Here is a 21,036-nt window from a genome sequence, read left to right as displayed (position 1 = left end):
GAAAATTTGCTCGTGCGTGTGCGCGAGAAGCTTGTGAATATTTATAAAGAGGGAAATGAATAATCGATTCGTGACTGTCGCCCTCTCTCTCTCTCCATCCGTCCATCTGCGCTTCACAACTACTCAGTCGAACTCAGGCAGACACTGTGGGTCGTCATGAAGCATGCTGTCCACTGCTCGGCTTAAGAGCACTTAATCTGTCATTAGGGGGTTATTTTGAGAACGTGCACAGACTGGTTACCTTAAATCAGTCGTCCAAACCTCGACTTGGTTCCTTCATTTCGAGAGGTGTCTGCACCTCTTGTTTTTGTTTACTTTTTCAGCAGTGAAAACTTTTTTTTTTCTCTCGCAGATAGTACAGCAGTACTTGTGAGCCTGGGCAGCGAGATGGAGATGGAGCATTTCGACGAACGGGACAAAGGTCAGAGGCAAGGCCGGTCCAGTGGCAAGATGAACGGGGTTCTGAGTCCCACACACAGCGCCCACTGCAGCCTGTACCGGACCCGGACCCTGAAGACTCTGAGCGCCGAGAAGAGGGCCAAGAAGGTGCGCTTCTACCGCAACGGAGACCGCTATTTCAACGGCATTGTATACGCCATTTCTACAGACAGATTCCGGACCTTTGACGCCCTGCTGGCGGACCTGACCCGCTCCCTGTCTGACAATGTCAACCTGCCCCAGGGAGTCCGCACCATCTACACCCTGGATGGCACCAAGAAGATCTCCAATGTTGATCATCTGCTAGAAGGTACAGAAACTGTTACATGTAGCACAACTGTTACATGTAGCACACCTGGATTAGGCCTACTTCACTTAAATTTGTATGTCACATAATGCTTGACATGAAAGGTTTGTAGGGCAGTTATTCTCATCAACCAGCTTCCTTTATGTTATCTATAATCTAGTTGGAAACGTGTGTATCTGTACATCTCTTCCTCTGTCTTTAAGAACAAACACTGCCTGACCTAGTCTCCTGTCAGCTGCCATTTTATGTGATCTCTCCCTGATGATCTGTTACTCACTCACAAGACTCCTTCAATCCTTCATCAACATTAGAAATACTTACATATAGGCTACAGGTTTGAAATAAGTCTCAAAAATATATTTTATGAGCACTGCTCTATTAACTGGCTAATCCAATTAAGCAAACTGTAGATTATTATTATCTAGATTATATTTCATCTGATGACCATATGGTGATACGGCCATATGTCTCAACTCAGATTAGCTCTATCTTGATCTGTTTTACTCTCCACTAAATGGCAGTATCATGACATCATGAGAGTCATGTAGAAAGAGCTATAAATTGTTAATATCATTTTTGGTTGATATTGGATTTAAAAAAATACATTAAAAGAAGGAAGAAAAGGAAGCTGAAAAATATCATATTTATTATTATCATTACATAACATATGATCAGTCATCTCTAATTTATTTCCTCTCCCTCCTCTTCTCGACCTCCTTGACCCCAACAGGTGAGAGTTATGTGTGCAGCTCCATTGAAGCTTACAAAAAGTTGGATTACGCGAAAAATGTGAACCCCAACTGGTCGGTTAATGTCAAGGCTGCAGCAGTGTCCGCGCGTGGGCCTCCTTCCCTGGGCAGCGCTAAGGCCGGTGGTCCGGAGAACCGGGAAGGCAAGGACTTCATTCGTCCAAAGCTCGTGACTGTGGTGCGGAGTGGAGTGAAGCCCCGCAAAGCTGTGAGGATCCTGTTGAACAAGAAAACGGCCCATTCCTATGAACAAGTCCTGACCGACATCACTGATGCCATCAAGCTCGACTCTGGAGTGGTCAAGAAGATCTACACGCTGGAGGGCAAACTGGTGAGAAATTTCTCTCAGTTTCTCAGCAGAAGCATGGGATTACACATTTTAATAGTTTTCACAGGAACAAATCTTATAAACAATGTGTTGTGGAGGGCAACACGATTGTTTTTGTGGTTTAAAATAACATCAAACATGTCTATAACTTGATTTTATTATGGCTACCATTGCTAGTTGTTTGCCTGCGTTCAAGTTGTTTTCCAAAGCTTGCAGGCTTTCTCTGGCAACGCAGTGAGTGGAAACAGATGTTTTGTTGCAAGTGTTGCACATGATAAGTGGTTTCACTGAAGGAAGTAGACCAGACACTGAACTTAGGGACAAATTTTCTGATGTTGTTTTAGTCATGGTTTAATGTGCAATACAAAGATTCAAAATCATAGCGACTAAAAGTCATCATTCGGGGGGGTGGCGGACAAAAGATCAGCAGGCTGATAGAAGGATCAAAATAGCTAAATATTTAATGACAGGACTCTCATTTCGCTTTCATGAATGAAGAACATTTGTGTCTCCTGTTAACAGCCAGAGCTGTAGAGAGACACTGAGTGACACACAGAGACAGGAAACAGGTCAAGAGAAGGTACAGATTAAAGAAATCTATGAATGGAGTCTGGTTTTCTCACCCACGCTGTAGTGATTCGTGTCAGTACTTGCTCTTCGTACACAGAAATAAACTGAGTCACGGCCCCCTTGGTAGTCCACCCACCTATTCAGCTCCCTCTCTCAGCTGTGGAGGCAGACGCTATAAAAAGAACACGCTTTAAAGCATACATACCTGCTCACTCTAAACAAATCTGGGCACAGTTACAGTATACACACATAAACATGTACAGATCCTCACAGTATATTCTTCATTACTGCAGTGATATTTGTTAAAATATTTTATGTTTGTGTATATTTGTCAGCGTGGGGAAGACACAAAGAGAAAGTTGGTATCTATGCCAGGATGTTCGGGGTTTTTAGGTTATGTTTGTGACGTGCTAGCTTACTGGTTTCTTTCTGTTTGTCACCTACCCATCTCTAATGCCATCCCCCAGCATCATATTTTCAGTCCCTGTCTCTGTCTGGTTCCCTCTCTCTAGATCATGTTGTAGCTCCAAGTTATTGAATGTAGCGACACAGAACCACTCTTCCTCTGGCAGCGCCATCAGGATGACACCATTATTCTGAAGCAGATTGCGTTTGACGTCAAGGGCGTCCTGCCATTTTGTATCATGCAGCAGTAATCATTTCCTAAATGGCCAATTTGTGACTCATTCTCATGAATACGGTCTTTGCCCTGTGGGCTTTTCATCCTTAATTCCCATTTTAGTACTCTTGTGTTACGGTTTATCTCAATTTTAAAGAGTAATCTTCATGTGTTGGCAGTGGCGCTGGCATGCTGTCCTGCGTCTGAAGCCATGCCGTCTATTTAATGATCCACTGTTAACACAGCAGGAAGTCACTCCAGATTTCCTGATCTGACCTGCTGTTAGCTCCCAGCACCAGCCAATAAAATCCTAGGATCAGGTTTTCCTTGAGAAATCTCCTGTTGGGGGATTAAACTCACGCTTTTGTACAATGCCCACTTACTCTGTGGTTGCCATTGGTAACAGTTATCTTGGAGATTACTCAATAAATGCTGCTCTCGCCCCGTTCAACCCTCTGCCAATGGAAGTAAGACTATTATGGTTATGCTATTTATAGACATGGTATTGATTGGGGCCTGTAGGCATGGTGACACGCTTACTGCCAAATTGGCTGGGCTGGGCTGTGTGCATAAGCAACTCCGTTTCATTTTTATGTGTGATTGTGTGTATGCATGTGGGTTGATGTTTGTGGGAGAGTTTGTGATTATGGAGAGAACAGAGAAATGGAGAATGACGGATGCTAATGCAAGATGAGAAATGATGATGGAGAAACTAGTTAGCAGCCTAGATCGGAGCACCTTTGCATATAGGACTCACGCATTAGAGGCACGTCTGCACAAAACCTGAATAGCCTCCTGTTTCTGAATAGGTGAAAGGTCCCAGAAAACACTAGATAAGCTTGTAGCAAATGTAAACCCCCTATGAAATGTGGTTAATCCATGTTAACTTTACCATTACAGAGAGGGAAAGAGAGGGAATCAGGCTTAAAGGGGACTTTCATAAAAAAAGAACTCTAAGGCTATATGACAAAATCAATGAAGATGAAATAACAAATATGTGAAGTATGTCTGACATACATCTGAATGAGTGTTTGAAATAAAACATGCCAAACTTGTATGGATGAGTGAAGGCAAGAGGGATAGGATGCCTAGTGAACAAAGTGTGTGTTAATGACACTTGAATATACATTATTGAATATCAGGAGTGTGCTAAAGGTAATTACCCGAGTGCACACCAGGATAAAGTTACTTGAAGGGTTAAGTAGAGTGTGTGTATGTGGGAGTGTGTGTGAAACTGTGTGCGTACATGCTCTTGTAGGCTGCTGCCGTCAGCTGAGTCGTGTCAGTCATTGAGCCTTCAGCTGAAGTAGGTTTCTGGGCCTTTCTGAGTCCCAACAGAGTCACAGAGCCTACAGAGAGAGAGCATCCTGAGAACAGGAGCTCAGGCTCTTTGCCTTCATTAACCCCTGTAATGAGGCCAGAGGCAGTGGGGCAGGATGTATAAGTACATGCACACAGCCCATTTCTTATTCTTCTCTCTCTCTCTCTCTCTCTCTCTCTCTCTCTCTCTCTCTCTCTCTCTCTCTCTCTCTCTCTCTCTCTCTCTCTCTCTCTCTCTCTCTCTCTCTCTCTCTCTCAAAGATTGCAGCAGCCGACAAAACAGTTTACATTGATTTTTTCTTTTTTTTTTTCAAAAGTAGCATTTAGTTAAAATATACTGCAGCAAAAGTATGCTGAGATAAATAATGGATTATGTCTTTGGCATCTGAAGTTGAGCTAAAAGTTCAGTTGAGAGTTACTGAGAGTCTGTTTTCGGCTACAGTCTACTGTCCGACCTCTTTTTTTTTGCTCTAAATTTATGTGTATGTGTTTATGTGTACCAGCATTTGGGCTGTTCAATTCTAATATAATGGAGCTTTGGTTTTGCTACTGAAAACTATTCTTTTTGCAATATCTTGCTTTGAAGAGTAAAATATAAAGTTGGCAAAATTATTATTCAAATTTGAAACCATCTGATCAAATACATGTAAATTAAGAACCGATGATACTAATGAAATGGCGATAGAGAAGATACAACATATGACAAGCTGTGAACATGTCTCTTTGAGCACTGAGAGCTTACTCTGCTGTGGCTGTGACTATCATATGTATGTCTGTAATATGAGCAAATGAGTGAAGAAGAATATATCAAGTTCCACCCCCACAGCCACATTGATTGTCCTGCTGTCTCAGGTCTCACTGTATCTGATAGTGGTATTTTTAGCTCCATCCCCCTCTCCTTTGGGCATCCCCCTCTCGGCAAGCTCTTCACCATGGTCAGTTCCTATGATGATTTGATCTAGTTGCCTAGGAACGAGCCGACCTGCTGTGATGTCCTGCAGTAGTGCAGCGGGATGGTGCGGCTGGAATGGTCTGATCAAGAAGATAGACGGCCCATAATTGGTTTAGGAGACGGACATGGCTGACCTAATAATACATCTAAGCTCTGTTTACACACACAAACACAGACATGCACACACACACACACACACACACACACACACACACACACACACACACACACACACACACACACACACACACACACACACACACACACACACACACACTTCTATGTGGGACCCCAGCTGCCGGCCTAGAGCTGTGCAAAGCGCACACATACTTAGGCACAGATAGTGACACACACTCTTTTTAATAGACTCATCCAGATTTCTGCTCATGCAACACTAGCCATTAACTGCAGGCAATTATCAACCAGTGCATGAAGCGATGCCACTTAGTCATCCCTAAGGTTGGTTGAGTTCTGTTTTTGAGTGTCTCATTAATAAACTCTCTTAATATGTATATCAGTGGGTTGAGCATGGGCAAGAAGTACGTTCCCCGCATTGACCGGCCATGCTAAAAATTCAGGGCTCAGACAAAACAATGTAAAAACTTCTGAAAAGGGTTTAAAAGGGTCAGTTCATCCTAACCAAACATATATTTCTCACTTTTGGTTTTATTTGCTCAGGTTTTGATCAGAAATATACTTTTACAGGGGTAATTTAAAATTCAAATTGAAACAGTAGAGGCCAAGATATTCTGACTTCTTAGTCTCTAGTATGGGATGAGCTCGGGGAAAAAAACCCTATGTATTATGAAATGTACTTCATACAATTCAATATCATTTTTTATTAAACATCCTCCCTCTGCATCCTAAAGACCAACATCTTACACATTTTAATTCTCAAACCCATGATCAGGATTATTTTCTCAAACTTTGCATCATTCCCTCTTGAACTACAGAAGACATTAAACAACTTTTTTCATAGACTAGGAGTAATACTCCTCTAGGCAAGTCAATTATGCACCCCTTTGAAAAAAAAATGTAATCTTTCTCTAAAAACAATGTTCAACCAAATCAGATATGCTGTAAGAAGTTTTCATTGAAACTGAAGATATTGCTTTTGGAAAGATGCAGGCTTTTTTAAAAACTCTTTTAACTTGGGAGTTAACTAAATCACCATTGCAAGAATACAAAGGTGGGATTTATTACAGCATGTCATGAAAGTTCACAATTTACCATCCTATCCTGCTGTGTCTGTGTATGAAGTATATTATCTAAGTTATAATATCAAATATCAAATAATTAACTTTTTTTGTTTGACTAATACACCTGACAACTGGGCATAGATGATTTTGCCTTTTTTGGAGTTTTTTATGCCTCATGTTGCTTGAAAAACTCTGAAGTAAATTGTACATTTTTTAAATTGTACATTTTTTTTACATTACTTTGTCCACCTTTTTTGATATGGCACTCATCATACTGTGGCCTGTTTTTATAATTCAATGGCACATTTTAAATAGAGGTTACATGGAATAGAGTGTGGATGAACCACTTGTTCACCCTCTGCAGTGCAGCTCTCACTTCTCAAACCGCATTGTAGGCCTGTTCTTCTCCTTGTTGGCAAGGCTGAAGAGCTTTTAATATCCTTTTATCTCCCTCTCTTCTGCTTTCCCTGCACCCGCCTTCTTCTCTCTGTCTCCCATTTACTTTTCTCTCCACCTATACTGTTTCTGCTTCTCTCTCTCTCTGTCTGTGCATAATTTTTTCTCCTGTTATACAATGTTTATTTTTCCTCCTGTCAACACATTTGCAGCCTTTACTCATCTGTGCTTCCTCTGATATTCTCTCTCTCATCTTCCTCAACTTCATTTTTCTCAGTCTGTCTGTGGTTTCTGTCAACACGCCATTGTTTTTACGGCTGTTTAGTCCTCATTTAATTAGCACACTCGGCATGCACCCCCAAATCCAAGAGCTGGAACATATGGCATCTCTCTCCCCACTCTCTTTCTCTCTCTCTCCTCCCCCACTCTCCTCCTTTTCTCAGTCACTCTATGTATCCCTCTAAACCCACTGTCTTTATTTTCCTTTTTCCTTTTCCTTTTCTCAGTTTGTCTCTCACTCTTTCCCAGTCCTTCCCTTAATCTCCTCTCCCTTTGGTCTGTATCCAGCTCTGCAGGGACTGCACACAAGGTACTACAGCAACATCACTTAAAAAAAGGCATATTATGAAGAGCAGGGATTATGCTTGGCTCATATGCAAAGCATTTCCGCTGTTTTTAAATCTTTATTTTTCTGGTTTGTATGATGATGATGTCACTTCTTTTCTGCAGAGGAGGATTGTGGGAAGCAAAGTCCGTTTCCTCCCACTGATCTGCTGAGTCACAGTTACTCAGCACAGCACTGTGTGTGTGTGTGTGTGTGTGTGTGTGTGTGTGTGTGTGTGTATAGGTGTATGTGTGTGTGTGTAGGTGTGTGTGAGTGTGTGCCATGCACCTACAGTAGTATACAGTGTATTTGCTACTATACAGTATATTTGCAGTAAATGGCATTGATGATAAATGGCTTGTAGAGCTTTTGGGCAGAAGTCTTATGCTTAAACTGCTGTTATTATGTGGAAACAGCTTGTTTAACAGTTTTTTTCCCTGTCTGTTAGTGTTTCAGTTAGTTAGCTAGCCAGTGTTTCTACCAGCTGAGAGTGGTTGTGGCAGATTGGAGGGCTGTCTGTTGTCAGAGGATCTACTGCCAAATTAGGATCGATGGCAGACGTTTTCAGCACTGGCAGACTGCTGAAAACTTAGTCACACCCCAACTTCATCACACACATACACACACGCACACACACACACACACACACACACACACACACACACACACACACACACACACACACACACACACACACACACACACACACACACACACACACACACACACACACACTGTCTGACCCATGCACTTCCTGACTCTGTCACTCTCTAATCTCTCTCAACATGTCCTCTCAAGCACCCCAAAGAGCCAGTAAATAGTTTTTCCAGTGATTTGCTGTTTTTTTTGTTTTGTTTGTTGTCTGAGCTGTCATCAGAGCCATTAAACTACTGTCTCTTTTTTAGAGAATATTGTAAGTATTGTAAGTATTGAAATAGTAATCCTTCACTTTGCGACAAATGTTCACATTTGATGAAGATGACAAACTAAAACAAAACAAAAGACAAAATAACCACAAATTGTTATTCCTTTTCATAAGGTAGTATTTCATGTTTTCATTCATTTTCAATACTTATTATCCTCCAGTGGGTAATGGGGGGGGGGGGGGGGGGGGGGGGGGGGGGGGGGGGGGGCAATCTCAGTTAATAATGGGCACGAGGCAGGGTACACCCTGAACAGGCTGCTAGTCCATCACAGGGGTAACATATAGTATTCCGGGAAAAAAAACCCATTCACAGTCATATCCACACCTATGGGCAATTTAGAGTCACCAGTTAACCTAACCTGCATGTGTTTTGGTCTTTGGGAGGAAGCTGGAGTACCCAAAGAGAACCCACGCAGGCACTGGGAGAACATGCAGACTCCACACAGAAGGGCCCGGGCTGGCCTTTGCGTGCGGCTCAGTTATATATACAGTCATAATATAGAATATAAAATATATAAATGTAAAATATGTTACTATTATATAATAAAACATATAACATAAAACACATATTATGTGATATCCTGTAAATATATATTCCTTTTGTTTGTTTGCCAGTGCACACAGTCTGTCAATTCCAGCTACCGATACACATTTACTAACACGCTCAGCTCCTTAATTCAGCATTCTCCTTATATATATTTGTATGTGCACTTATACTTATTCACTCACTCACTCACTCACTCACTCTCACACACACACACACACACACACACACACACACACACACACACACACACACACACACACACACACACACACACACACACACACACACACACACACCACTGATGCACGCTAATCCTGGAAAATGGATTTAAGCCTACTGATTGAAGGACAACAGATCAATAAGGGGAAGATGAAAAGAAACCAGTGAAGGATTGAGCAACTCAGGTTAGAGAAAAGAGAGGGAGTCAGATAAAAGCAAGATAGGATGAGATAATTTGACAAATTTGATGTTGAGGGCGACAAGAAAAATGAGGTTAAGGCTGAGGCTGAGGGCAACAAAATGCAGGGTATAATGCTGTATCATATCTGATTTATGCCCTTCAGGGAACATGTCCTCACATCCTTTTTTACTCAGTTCCCCTTCCACACATGAAGGACAGGAAAAGGCGCTCACACTCGGAGAAATACACAGTTACAGATCCAAAAGAAAGTTTTCTGTGCCCCTGTGGAGAGCAGAAGCTGTTACATAAGTTGTTATGCAACAGAGCAGCCAGCCAGCCAGGCAGTCTGCTGCACTGGTTTGAGGTGAACGCAGTACCACCATTGCCAACTCAACCCGCTGCACAGCTAATTGGCCTCATGTCACCACTGCTCTCTTTCCTTCTATTTGTTTTATCTTTCTAACGTCTCTCATCTCCTGGTCCTCTGTCATTTCCCATCCTCTGTCAGCTGTCTGATGAAATGGGGCTCTGTGCAATGTGCTGATTGAGGCAGCAGGAGGTTTGACTTCTCCTTCGGGGCACAGATGCTTTTATCCGTCTCTCTTGCCTCTTTCAGATCGATTTCTGCCTACCTTTCCTCTTGTCAGCTGGTGCCTGGCCATTTCTGTGTCTCCTTTTGGTCTAAGAGGAGATTTTTCTAATATTCCCCTAGAGGGAACGAAAATGCATTTCGGCAGTTTCATTTTGAGAGTGAGAGGAAAATGGATTTGTGCCTTAAGGGATTTTAACCATAAGGGCCACAGTACCAGGTGACAGCCTTTTAAAGTGCAGTCATCAGGTTTTATTGGTCTATGGGGTCTTAAGTGGCTATTATAATTATCAATATTCCTGCTTACTGTGTATCATTATCACATTAATAGATTACAAATCAATATCATCTTGAGAATGAAAAGTGAACATACAGTTCTTTAATGACTTGTAAATTCAGACATGACAAAATGAAACAATCACTGCTAATTACAACAAAATTGACTCTGCATTGATGTACAATGTGATGTTTTTTGCATGTCAAACCTATGTTATTGATTATGATCACGCCCCCAGGCCACAAACTGCATGCAGTTCTGCTATCCTGATGATTGTCTGTTGCAGCTCCAACATCCTGCTACTGTTAAAATATTCAAACCTTCTCAATCTGTTTCTTAGTTGTTTTCTTCCTTTACTCATTTTTATTCATTCACCTCAGCTGTTCTGTATGTTTGAAACAAATACTTTGCCCTCTGTGTTTCTGTCTTCCTTTATCTTGTATCAATGCATCCATCTGTTCCTCTGTCAGTCTGTCTCTTCAGTCTCTGTGAAATGTTGCAGAGCAGCACACCAGTCCCCGTCTGCCAGCTGCAGTTGATTCAGCACCGCGGACAGCTCCACTGAGCTAAGCTCCCCTGACAGAGTGCAGCGACAGCACGTCCCTCCAAAATGTGTCTTTCTGTGGGCAGGATTATGTTGACATCACTGTGTCCTCTATGTAACCACTGGGCATCTATTGTGGTGCAGGAGATTAGTGGTTGAGTCTCAAATCTCTTTTTCGGTTTTGTTTTTTCCCCTGTCTGTTTGTTTCAGTCTCAGAGAATTGGCCCTCTGTGTCTTATCAGAGAAATACCAATCGACACAAACACTGCAGCATTTTAAACTCTCTGTTGCATATTCTCCAAATGTAAATAGACGTCCATGTGCCCTCTTATACTTCAGTTCCTTCTGTGTGGCTGTCAGAAAGTGTGGATAAACTCCCACTAAAAAGCGATGAGCTGACAGCTGAGTTGTCAAGTAGACCTGAAATGTGACAGGGAGACAGAAATAGCCGATCTAAATGAGCAGAGTGACTGGTGTTGTCACTGATCGTTTGTTCCCAGCAGCTGATTCACATGAGCTGCTGGCGAGAACCAGAAAGACTATTTGAACACAAAAAGGGAAGACTCTGCACCAACAGGGTCCTCAGAAGGTCTTGTATGTATGCACATTCTTACAGAATAATGACTTAGATTGCATATAAACATATACTAATGTGTTTGTGTCTTCACATATTAAGTGAGTTGAGATAGCATGATTGCTGTGTCCCTGTAGGCTCATTGTTTTACTGTTACAGCTGTTGCTTTCATTCCACATATTTCCCCTTCTGTCTTAAACAAATTATTTGCACAGCAGCCCCCCCCCCCCCCCCCAGTCATCCTCATGGCATGCCCCAAACAAAGAGTCAGTCAGATATTATTGACCAGAAATATTGCTTTGCCGAGACCCTGATTGACAATGTTTAAACACATTTGTTACTGTTGTTGGCTGACTCAAACTGACAAAGTCACATTTTGAGACCAAACTGTTTGTAACACCAGAAATGTGGACATTTAGCATCTCTGTCTCCCTCTTTTCCTGGTATATACTGCTAAAAACAAGGCTTGTTGAATTCTTGTTGAATGGCTTATGAGTCTCTCCACATCATGTTGCTATTAAACAGTGCCACCATGTGGTGTGAGTCTGGTCTGGTCTGTCATTGCATTCCTGCAAAGGTACTGAGATGTTATGGGTTGAAGCACCGTATCTGACCAAAACCAGCAAAAATCCTAAATGTGATTTGTACTTAACCTCAAAGTAGGAGAAGAAGAGCAAAGTAAGTGTGAGGAGGAGGAGTGCTGATATGAAAGGGAGAAACTGACACTCTAGTTAATGTTTGGTGTATCTACACTAGGTGGCGTAGTGAGAACATGAATGAGTTTACTGTATAAGGAGGAGATGATGGTAGTACTGAGATTCTGCAGAAATGTTTTTTTTGTAAAAAACCTTTCTATGAAATTCTTGATTCACTGGTTTTATAACCCCTTAATAATACTAAAGCACTATCCTTTTCCCGCTTTTGTTATGTTTAGCACCTTGGTAGATAATAAACTGTCCTTTGATTCATGTTGGCAGTGGACACAAAGGGAAGGTGATTGAGGTTTGTCAGACTGGCGCATCCACTGTCAACCTTCTGCCTTACATCTGCATGTTATGGTTAGGGTTTTTTTTTTGCTCTAAACCAAAAATAATTCCTTAATAGACTTGATTACGGATATTTAAAGATCCAGTTTAATGCGAGGTAATGCTTCAACCATTGTCACCCAGTCTTACAGCCCATTTCTCTCTTTAATCAATGAAGATGCATGAGAGGTTATGAAATTGCCAATTTTCACACTCCTCTGCTCTTTTCTCATCATCTTATTTTAGTCTCTTTTTCCTCTGTTTGTGTCTGCCTGTGCTTGTTTTAGCGGTGGATGTTGTGTAACTGCACTGGTTCTATGTGAGAGCGGAGCGCCAGAGACATCAAAGCAGTTTGTTTTGTCATTGTGAAGAATGCTCAGAGCAGCAGTCAGGAATAGATCCCCTCCTCTATTGCTCTTTTCCCTCTGTCTGTTTGCTTCTTCTCTGATTCGTGGCGAGTTGGTTTCATCTCTGACTGTTTTTTCCCTTCAACTTCATCAGCTCCTTTTCTGCTCCTTCATGTATTTGTCCTTCTGTCTTTTCTGTGACTTTCAGGAGAACTCTTCTTCTTCTCAACATCTTTGTTGAACAGGAGATATCACATGAGTATTTCAGTATAAACCAGGCCATGTGCTGCTTGTATGCGTGTGTGGATTTGCATGAATGACACAGTTCTGCAGAGTATTGTGCCCATAGTAAATAAAATATGAATGATAGAGCTCTCTATCACAGTATGCACAGCATGCTATCAGGGGGGTAGCAGTCAGTGGCACACACCAGCCATGCCTAAAGGGCATTATTGCCATGGCAACCATACTTTTCACACCCTTCTCAGTATATAATACAGTATGTGTTTGTGGGTTGCTCCATAATAGTTTATCCTCAGCTTAAAGGTGCCCTCAGAGGCTGCCCTACATGAAGGCAGCCCCTATTTCTCTCCCTTTTTGCTTTTTCCATCTTCATCACACTCTGCATGTGTTCTTTTTTCTCTCTTTACCTGACATTTCTGGTGTGCTACAGTTTTTATCTCTGGATAAGAGGCTTCAAAGCACCTCATTTCAGCAATGTCCTCCTACTTCAGCAGCAGCGACAGCAGTAGTCCTGGCCTAAGGACGTATAGTCAGACTGACTCAGAGCAATAAACACACATCCAACAGAAATCCTCTCTGGCAGGAGTGTCATGTGAATAATCATCCAAAAATGTATTCATAGGAAGCAAAAAATCTACCTTTCAGATGAAAACTTTTTTGTACCTTTAAAGCTGAAATGGTTTATTTTTATTTTATCAATTGATTGACTGGTATAATCATTTGATATTTCTCAAGCAAAAATACAAAATAATTGTCAGCTCCAGCTTCTTAAATGTGAGAATTTTCTTCTCTACTCTGTTTTACATCATGTAAATTTAATACCTGTGAGTGTTGGACTGTTGTTCTGTTTCATAGAATAAACTGATAAACTAAAAATGAATAGATTGATAATGTTGTAATGTGTTTTTGTAAAGCTTCAGGGAGGTGCTAATATAACACCAAGACTTAGTTTATTTCTTTATATTGTTAAATGGTTGTTTGACCATTTATTTTGTCATTTTAATAAGTATGCAATAAGTGTAATTTTACACCAGTCTGTGTGGTCAAAAAGTATACATACAGACTGCACACTGTAAAATATCATCCAGGAATTTTAACTGAAATATAAAAGTTTTGTCATTTTAAGTCAATTTAGAAATTCGTTTGAGAATTAAAAATTCTCCAAAGACTCTTCTTTTTTGTAGTTTGAAGAAAACATACATGATTGAAAGCTGTTGTGTGTCTTCAATACATGTTAAAATAGGTCAGGGTTGTTTCTTTTTCATAATAACGAGAAAACAGTGAACCATGATGAAGACTAGTACTGAATTCAGTCCCGACTCCCGTTCACTCTCATTATAATAACATCAGTGAGATCAATGTTGCACATTATTTGTGTGCTGATGCCACAGAGCAACAATAGCATCTATAGCTTAAAATTCTTTGTTTGAATCAAAATCTGATTTAATCTGAATTAGATTTACAATTTAATATAACAACCTGAGCAGTCCAATAAATTAACAGATCTTAAATCCACCAAAGGAAGACAATAGTTTATACAACACGCAATATTTTGTCAAGATAACATTTGGTGGCATTAGAAGAACTATTGGTATTTGTTGACTTGACCTAAAATTTTAAGGCATCCCTCTCTATCATATTTCTAATTTGAAACAAGTTAAATTTGACAGTGTTTACAAGATCTAGGCGCAGCTTTGAGTTTCTGACATTTTGAACTTAGAAAATATACTTTTACTCCATTCAGTACATCTCAAAATAGAATGTCATAGTACTTTTATCTGACAGCTATCTTTACTCTACTTGTTTGGAAAAGGCATGTTAGTATAAAACAAACAAAAAAGAGAAAATAAACTCCCATTGGAAGGATGATAACTTTGTATGACTTGCACCGAGGCTTCAACTAACTTGTTTTAAATATCGATTCATCTGTGTCCTTTTATTAATAAATGAATTAATGAATGATAAGAAATGCTCAACACAATTTCTCAGAGGCCAGTATGAGATATTCAGTTGACAACAACATAATCAACATACAACATAATCTAATCTATAGCCATAGGCATCTAATCTAATCTAATGTCTTTCTATACTTTCTAAACTTCCTGTACTTTATTTCTATACTTACTACTAAAGTAAAATGACTGTGCTCAGTAGACAGAGTACAACACCTAGTATTACACACACATTCTGCAGTAGCAAGTAATATAAAATTGATGTAATGATAAAAATAATGTGAAATTACTGTGAAATAACAGAAAAAGGTAGAAGTGGCCATGTCTACCTGTCAGTGCTGACACCCTGGGGAAACGTTAAAGGCGTCAGCTGTATCACAGCCATTGTGTTCTCATCCCTGAAATAATCACCAACACACTATCAGGGGATATTAAAGAACAAAGCAATATGCACCAGAATAATATCACTTCTTCACACACACATACAGTTTGCGCAGCCATCACAGCTATCCTTGTAAGGACATTGCATTGATTTCCATTCATTGTCGGCAGCCTAATCCAAATCCTAACCTTAACCATAACATCATTATGACTAGGCTTTGGTCCCCATGAGGACTACAAGTCCCGACAAGGTTGGTGTTTATACTGGAAAAAGTCCCCAAGAAGTAACAAAAACGCACACACAAAAGTATCCATCTGTGCCTGTGCAGACACACGATTTGTGTCTGAATGTGCACAGACACTCACTCACTCACACACACACACACACACACACACACACACACACACACACACACACACACACACACACACACACACACACACACACACACACACACACACACACACGTGCACAGGCACAGAACCTTCATTTGAAGAGTTAAATGAAAATGATCCATACTCCACAGAGAGTCTCACTGAGATTAAACTTGTTTTTTGTCTCCCTGTTGGCTCGTTTGGAGACTGTAGGGGGTAAAGTAGGGTGGCTCCCATCTCCCCTCATACACAAACACAAACACACATACGCACATACGCACACACACACACACACACACACACACACACACACACACACACACACACACACACACACACACACACACACACACACACACACACACATACTGTGTAATAATTCTGTTAGATCAGCTGTGACTTTCTTTTGGGCTGTTGATCGGTGGCTAATAGGAATCTAAATGGATCCTTGGATGTTAATTGCCATGAAAATGCAATAACGGTAGCTTTGTGTTTACGTGTTAACTCCAGGCGGTGCTAGACATGCGTGCACCCTACATTGCAACAGCTTTTAATAGGTTTTTGGTGGGAGATTTGTCATAGCAGATTAATGAACTATTGTCTTTGCGTAAATCCCTTTCTCACTGTACTGTTGCCTATTGTGAATTATAACTTGAAATATTGATGGTTTGGGATTATAATTAAAGTTGTTTGAGTAAATCATGAATAGTTTAGATCAGATATGGAATTAGCTGTAGACAAAATCAAATAGTATACAATGAACATCAGAGTATTTCTTAGCCTATTCATCACAATAAGCACTGTATGACTAAGAGTTCTTCCTAGCAGACAGGTATGGGTGATTGTTAAAAAATTGTGCATAAGGATGAAAAGACCATAAGTTAGACATTTTTAAGTAGGCAACTATATACAAAATAATTAATATTCTGCAGACCTTGCCAAAAACTTCTTCTTTGATGATATAGTTTCAGTTTTGCTGCATTCAGTGACCCAATTTTCAAATGTTGACATTTCTTAAAAATCACTTTGATATTAGTGTCACAATATAGTCAGTCACAGAATTACAGTGATTCATTAAGACAGCGACTTTTTCTTTGAGTCACATATAGACTTACTCAACATTAATCTCTAAATTCAACTTTCTGCCTCAGTCCCACTCTCCCATACCACTTTCTATCTCTCCTGTAAGTCATATATGCACTCTCCCTCTCTTGTCTTCGTTTCACCTCTTCATTGCTATTTATAGGATACTAGTCTGGGTGGGGGGGCTCCCTACTTCCTTCTCTGGAAGTCTGGCGCATGTGCTGCAGCGCATCAGAAAATTAGTGAGTCAGCAAACTCTCATCATAGTTACTGATATACTGATTAACTGCAAAACAACACAGCGCTGCTGCAGCTCAAGGACTTTTCAGGCATGCACACAGATATTCACAGAACAAAAACACACATACAGACAAACAGACACCCCTGATGGCCCTCATCCATCTCCTGGGGCTCAGCGTTTGTGCCTTTTCACCTGATCTCAGGAAGGGAAAGTACATTTTGTGAACGCTGTGAAGTGCAGAGCAGAACAGAGTATGTGTGTGTCTTCTACAGAAAGCTTTGTGTATGTGTGTACACAGTATCAGTGGTAGCCTAAAAGTAATGTATTTGTTAAAAAAACACAGATCAGCTGGGATTCTACTTTCCCTAAACAAAAGGTGCCCTTGAGCAAGGTATTTAGCCCTTCAAAGCTAAAAGCTGTCATTGCTTGTGGCAGCTCCCAGAGGTTAATGTCTGTATAAATAAAGGTTTCACTCTTCTGCCTCTTCTCTTTTTTTCAAGGTGTCATGTCTGCAAGACTTCTTTGGGGATGAAGACATTTTTGTGGCGTGTGGACCAGAAAAGTATCGCTACCAGGATGACTTGATGCTGGATGAGAGTGGTGAGGCGTCTAGTAGTTTCTCTCATTCTGACATTTCTTGTTTGAGTGTTCAGTCTGCCTCTCTTATGTTCTTCCTTTCCTTCTGTCCTTTCTTTCCTGCTTCCAGCTGTGTTTTTTTCGTATGTGCTATTTGCTACGGCTGAGTAACTTATTGAATGCAATCACACTGTGATAAAATAGGAGTTGTTGTGATACACAAGTCTCTTGTCTCTGTAATTCTACGAATTAAGGAATGATTAGTTTCAAATTACTAGTTTAACAATTTGACTAATTAAGGTTGTCCAAAAAGAGCTAATTTGGAGAAATACACTGCACTCCAAACTCTCCCAAGATTAATGGACAGCCTAATTAATGCACAGTACCTCTTGTAATTGACATAATTATACGGTTGCTAAATTTCACTATTAACTTAGACGTGATATCCGACTTCTTTTCCACTTCCTGTTTACATGCACAAGTAGCCATGTGCTACAGCTGATGAATATGACTGCACATTTTAGAAAAGGATGTTCAGACTTTTTAGGATGCTGGTTTGCAAATATTGTTAACCCTCTGCAGATGCTAAACTTTATTTACCTACATCCTGTTTGTGGAAAACTTGAACTAAGATGTACTCATATTGCTCACTGCTCAGTTTGCTCAGACTACAAGCACAACATTACATTTGTTAATCTGTCATGGTGCCATGGCCATGGTTTTGAATATGTTAGAAAAATGGGTTAGTTGGTGTTAAATTTTGTCACCAGTCAGAATACATTTCTTCTTTTTTTACTGGTAAAACAAAATCTTTATTTTCTTTCTGTTTTGTTTTCTGACTTTCTCTGTACTTGTCACCTATGTATCATGTCTTTGCACAGTAGCTCTCGTCTTCCCTGTATGACACATTTTCTTGGTTCAGGTGGCAAAGGACTGTGTAGGCTGTTCAGTTCATTACCCTCCATTGTATCCTGCCTCTCCTTCTCCTCCTGTACAATTGTTCCTCTTCCTTTCCTCTGCCTGTCTCCCCATCGTGGTCTTCTGAGGATATGTTGACGCTTCTCCTCTCACTTCACCAATCTGTGTTTTGCTGTCTGTATCTCTCTTCTGCTTTGCTGTCTGAAGAATCCTGCCACTTAGCGCTCATCTGTATTCGTACCCTCTCATCTTCCTGTCTCCCATGAATGAGTGTACACTGGCTTTTGTTCAAAGGTTTATTAAACTCATTTGTTTCCCTTGTATCCCTTCATCCTTTCATAATAGCCATCCCACCTGGGTCGACAACTTCCATCTCCTTCCCCCTTTTGTCTCTCTTGCTCTTTTTTCCTCCCTCTCTTCCCACCTTACTCTCCTTTCATTTGAAACAGATAATGGCTATCTGTTACATTAGCCAGTTCCCCTTTGGTAACCTTCTTTACTCTAGAGGGGGATGAAGCTCTCACATGCAACAAGGTGTTTAAAGACCATTTTTCCAGGGCATCTGCATTTTTATTAGCTACTGATGATAGTCCCTCATACAAGGTTTGTCGTAGTTACAAGCTACAGCAAAGAAGTGGAGCACCTCTTATGATCAACCACTTGTGCTCCAATACACTTTACCCATCCATGTAGCCATAAGGGTCTGCATGATGTAATATCATCATCTACCCTGCCTTTCATAAAACATAACCGGTCGACCATGCCAGTCCCATTTCAAAAGCTTCGCCAAATGTGGCTGAGAAATGTGCGTTCTTTTTCCTTCTTATTTTTCTGAAGTTGGGAAGACAATCAGTGTGTCTTTTATTGTCCTCAGTATACCATAATCCACTGCAATGTATTGCAGGCTCTTCATTTGACAATAGTGCACTCAGGGGTCCTCATCAATTCATTAAGTAAGAAAAGCATTGCATGATTGCGTCTTATTTGGCTCCAGGGGCCGAATTTTACTTCTCCTGAAATTTATTTTTAAGCTTCAAAATAGGTCATGCAGTTGCTGAAGCGTGTTTCATGTCAAATTAAAAACACCTCAGGCTTTTCTTAGTGGTTGATTTAGACTTGATGTGTGACAGATATGTGTTCTTTGACAGATATGATTCCTTAACAGACACCTAGCTATTAATAGCATATTGTGGAGAAATGAGTGTTAATTCAACTGCATGATTAAACAGCAATATGTGTTATCTTGAAATTAGCAGTCATCTCTGATATCTTTCTTTTCTTTCTTCTTTTTCTGTTTTTGCCTCTGTAAGAGGACATTATACTGATTTACATTCCTTTACTGAAAGCTTAAGCCTTAACCTTAACCAGAACTTCAAAAAGCCTTACCCTAATCTTAACCAAAAGCCTTAAACGTCTTAAACTTAATCCTAAGGTAAATGTTAGGTTTTTATCCCCAATTGTGTAGTACAGTAAATCCCAAAAATGTGTGTATGAACAGCTTTTTGTCCTCCACACAATGGGATTAATATAGTGCAAGTACACACATATGCTTTTTGTTTTTGTTTTAGAAGACAGACACGCAATTTGACACCTCTTCCTGCCCAGGGACACAGAATGGTAGAAGTAGAGGGTAGAAAGCACAAGGCAGAAATAGTCAGGCGGGAAAGCAGATCGAAAAACAAAACAGACAGCGCACAGAGAGACAGTTGGAGTCAGAGCTGCAGACAACTTCGCCTCCTCTCAACATCACTATAATTATCGCCTCTGCCTCAGCTCTGGCACACTGTCATCATGTTAACACTCCGCATTGTACATTAATCACCAGGCAACAACGACTGCCACACAAGCAAATAACACACACACACACACACACACACACACACACACACACACACACACACACACACACACACACACACACACACACACACACACACACACACACATAGACATGCACCCATATTCTCATACACACACACGTGGCTGTACATAATTTCCCATCCCTGCTGGTCTAAAATGGTAATGAGCTATAATGAGGCTGGGTTAATGAAGAGGAGAGGAGCAATGTTTTGGGGATGAATGAGGCATGGAGGATGTGTGAGTACCATCACATGGCTCATTTATAAGGATTGTATGTCTGTAAGATATCAGACCTCCATGAGTCATAGCTGTCACTCCTAAAACATCACAGCAATAGTGTTTGTGAAAGTGATCCCAGTGAAGGTCAGAACTTTTGTAGGTCCCCTGAGGGTAAAATCACTCACAGCTTTTGTTACATTAGTGGTTTGCTGTTTTCTTGCATGACAAGAGGTCAGACTCAATCAAAAATGTTAAAATAATAGTTGCCTAGGAATCCATAAATATTACGATTTTAATCTGTTATGATGTTACTGTTTTAAAGCTATATTACAAAACACAATGCCGTGTCACCAATTCAGTGCATCATACTGTTTGAGTTGTATTATTCTTATTCTTATTTGATGAGTTAGAAGAGTTAGAATGAGAAGTCCAGTTGCTTGGATTTTGATTTAAAAGCTATTAACTCTTTTCCCAAAAC

The 21,036-nt window shown here is 40.5% G+C and overlaps 1 protein-coding gene across 2 annotated transcripts in view; it reads left to right on the top strand.

Moving 5' to 3' along the window:
- The first annotated feature begins 387 nt into the window (after positions 1–387).
- dclk1a (doublecortin-like kinase 1a) overlaps positions 388–21,036 on the top strand; it is a 44,735-nt gene continuing 24,086 nt past the window's right edge. Inside the window, exons 1-3 of one of the 2 annotated variants that reach the window (XM_062432737.1) lie at positions 388–748; positions 1,476–1,825; positions 17,486–17,585. In XM_062432737.1, the coding sequence (XP_062288721.1) occupies positions 388–748; positions 1,476–1,825; positions 17,486–17,585 (811 nt within the window). Of the gene's footprint in view, positions 749–1,475; positions 1,826–17,485; positions 17,598–21,036 lie in introns of both variants that reach the window. The other variant, XM_062432738.1, reaches the window with a different exon arrangement.

Source organism: Scomber scombrus, chromosome 14 (genome assembly GCF_963691925.1).
Source record: "Scomber scombrus chromosome 14, fScoSco1.1, whole genome shotgun sequence".
NCBI lineage: Eukaryota > Metazoa > Chordata > Actinopteri > Scombriformes > Scombridae > Scomber > Scomber scombrus.
The sequence above is the reverse complement of the archived record's forward strand: the minus strand, read 5'-3'. Positions and strand labels throughout refer to the sequence as shown.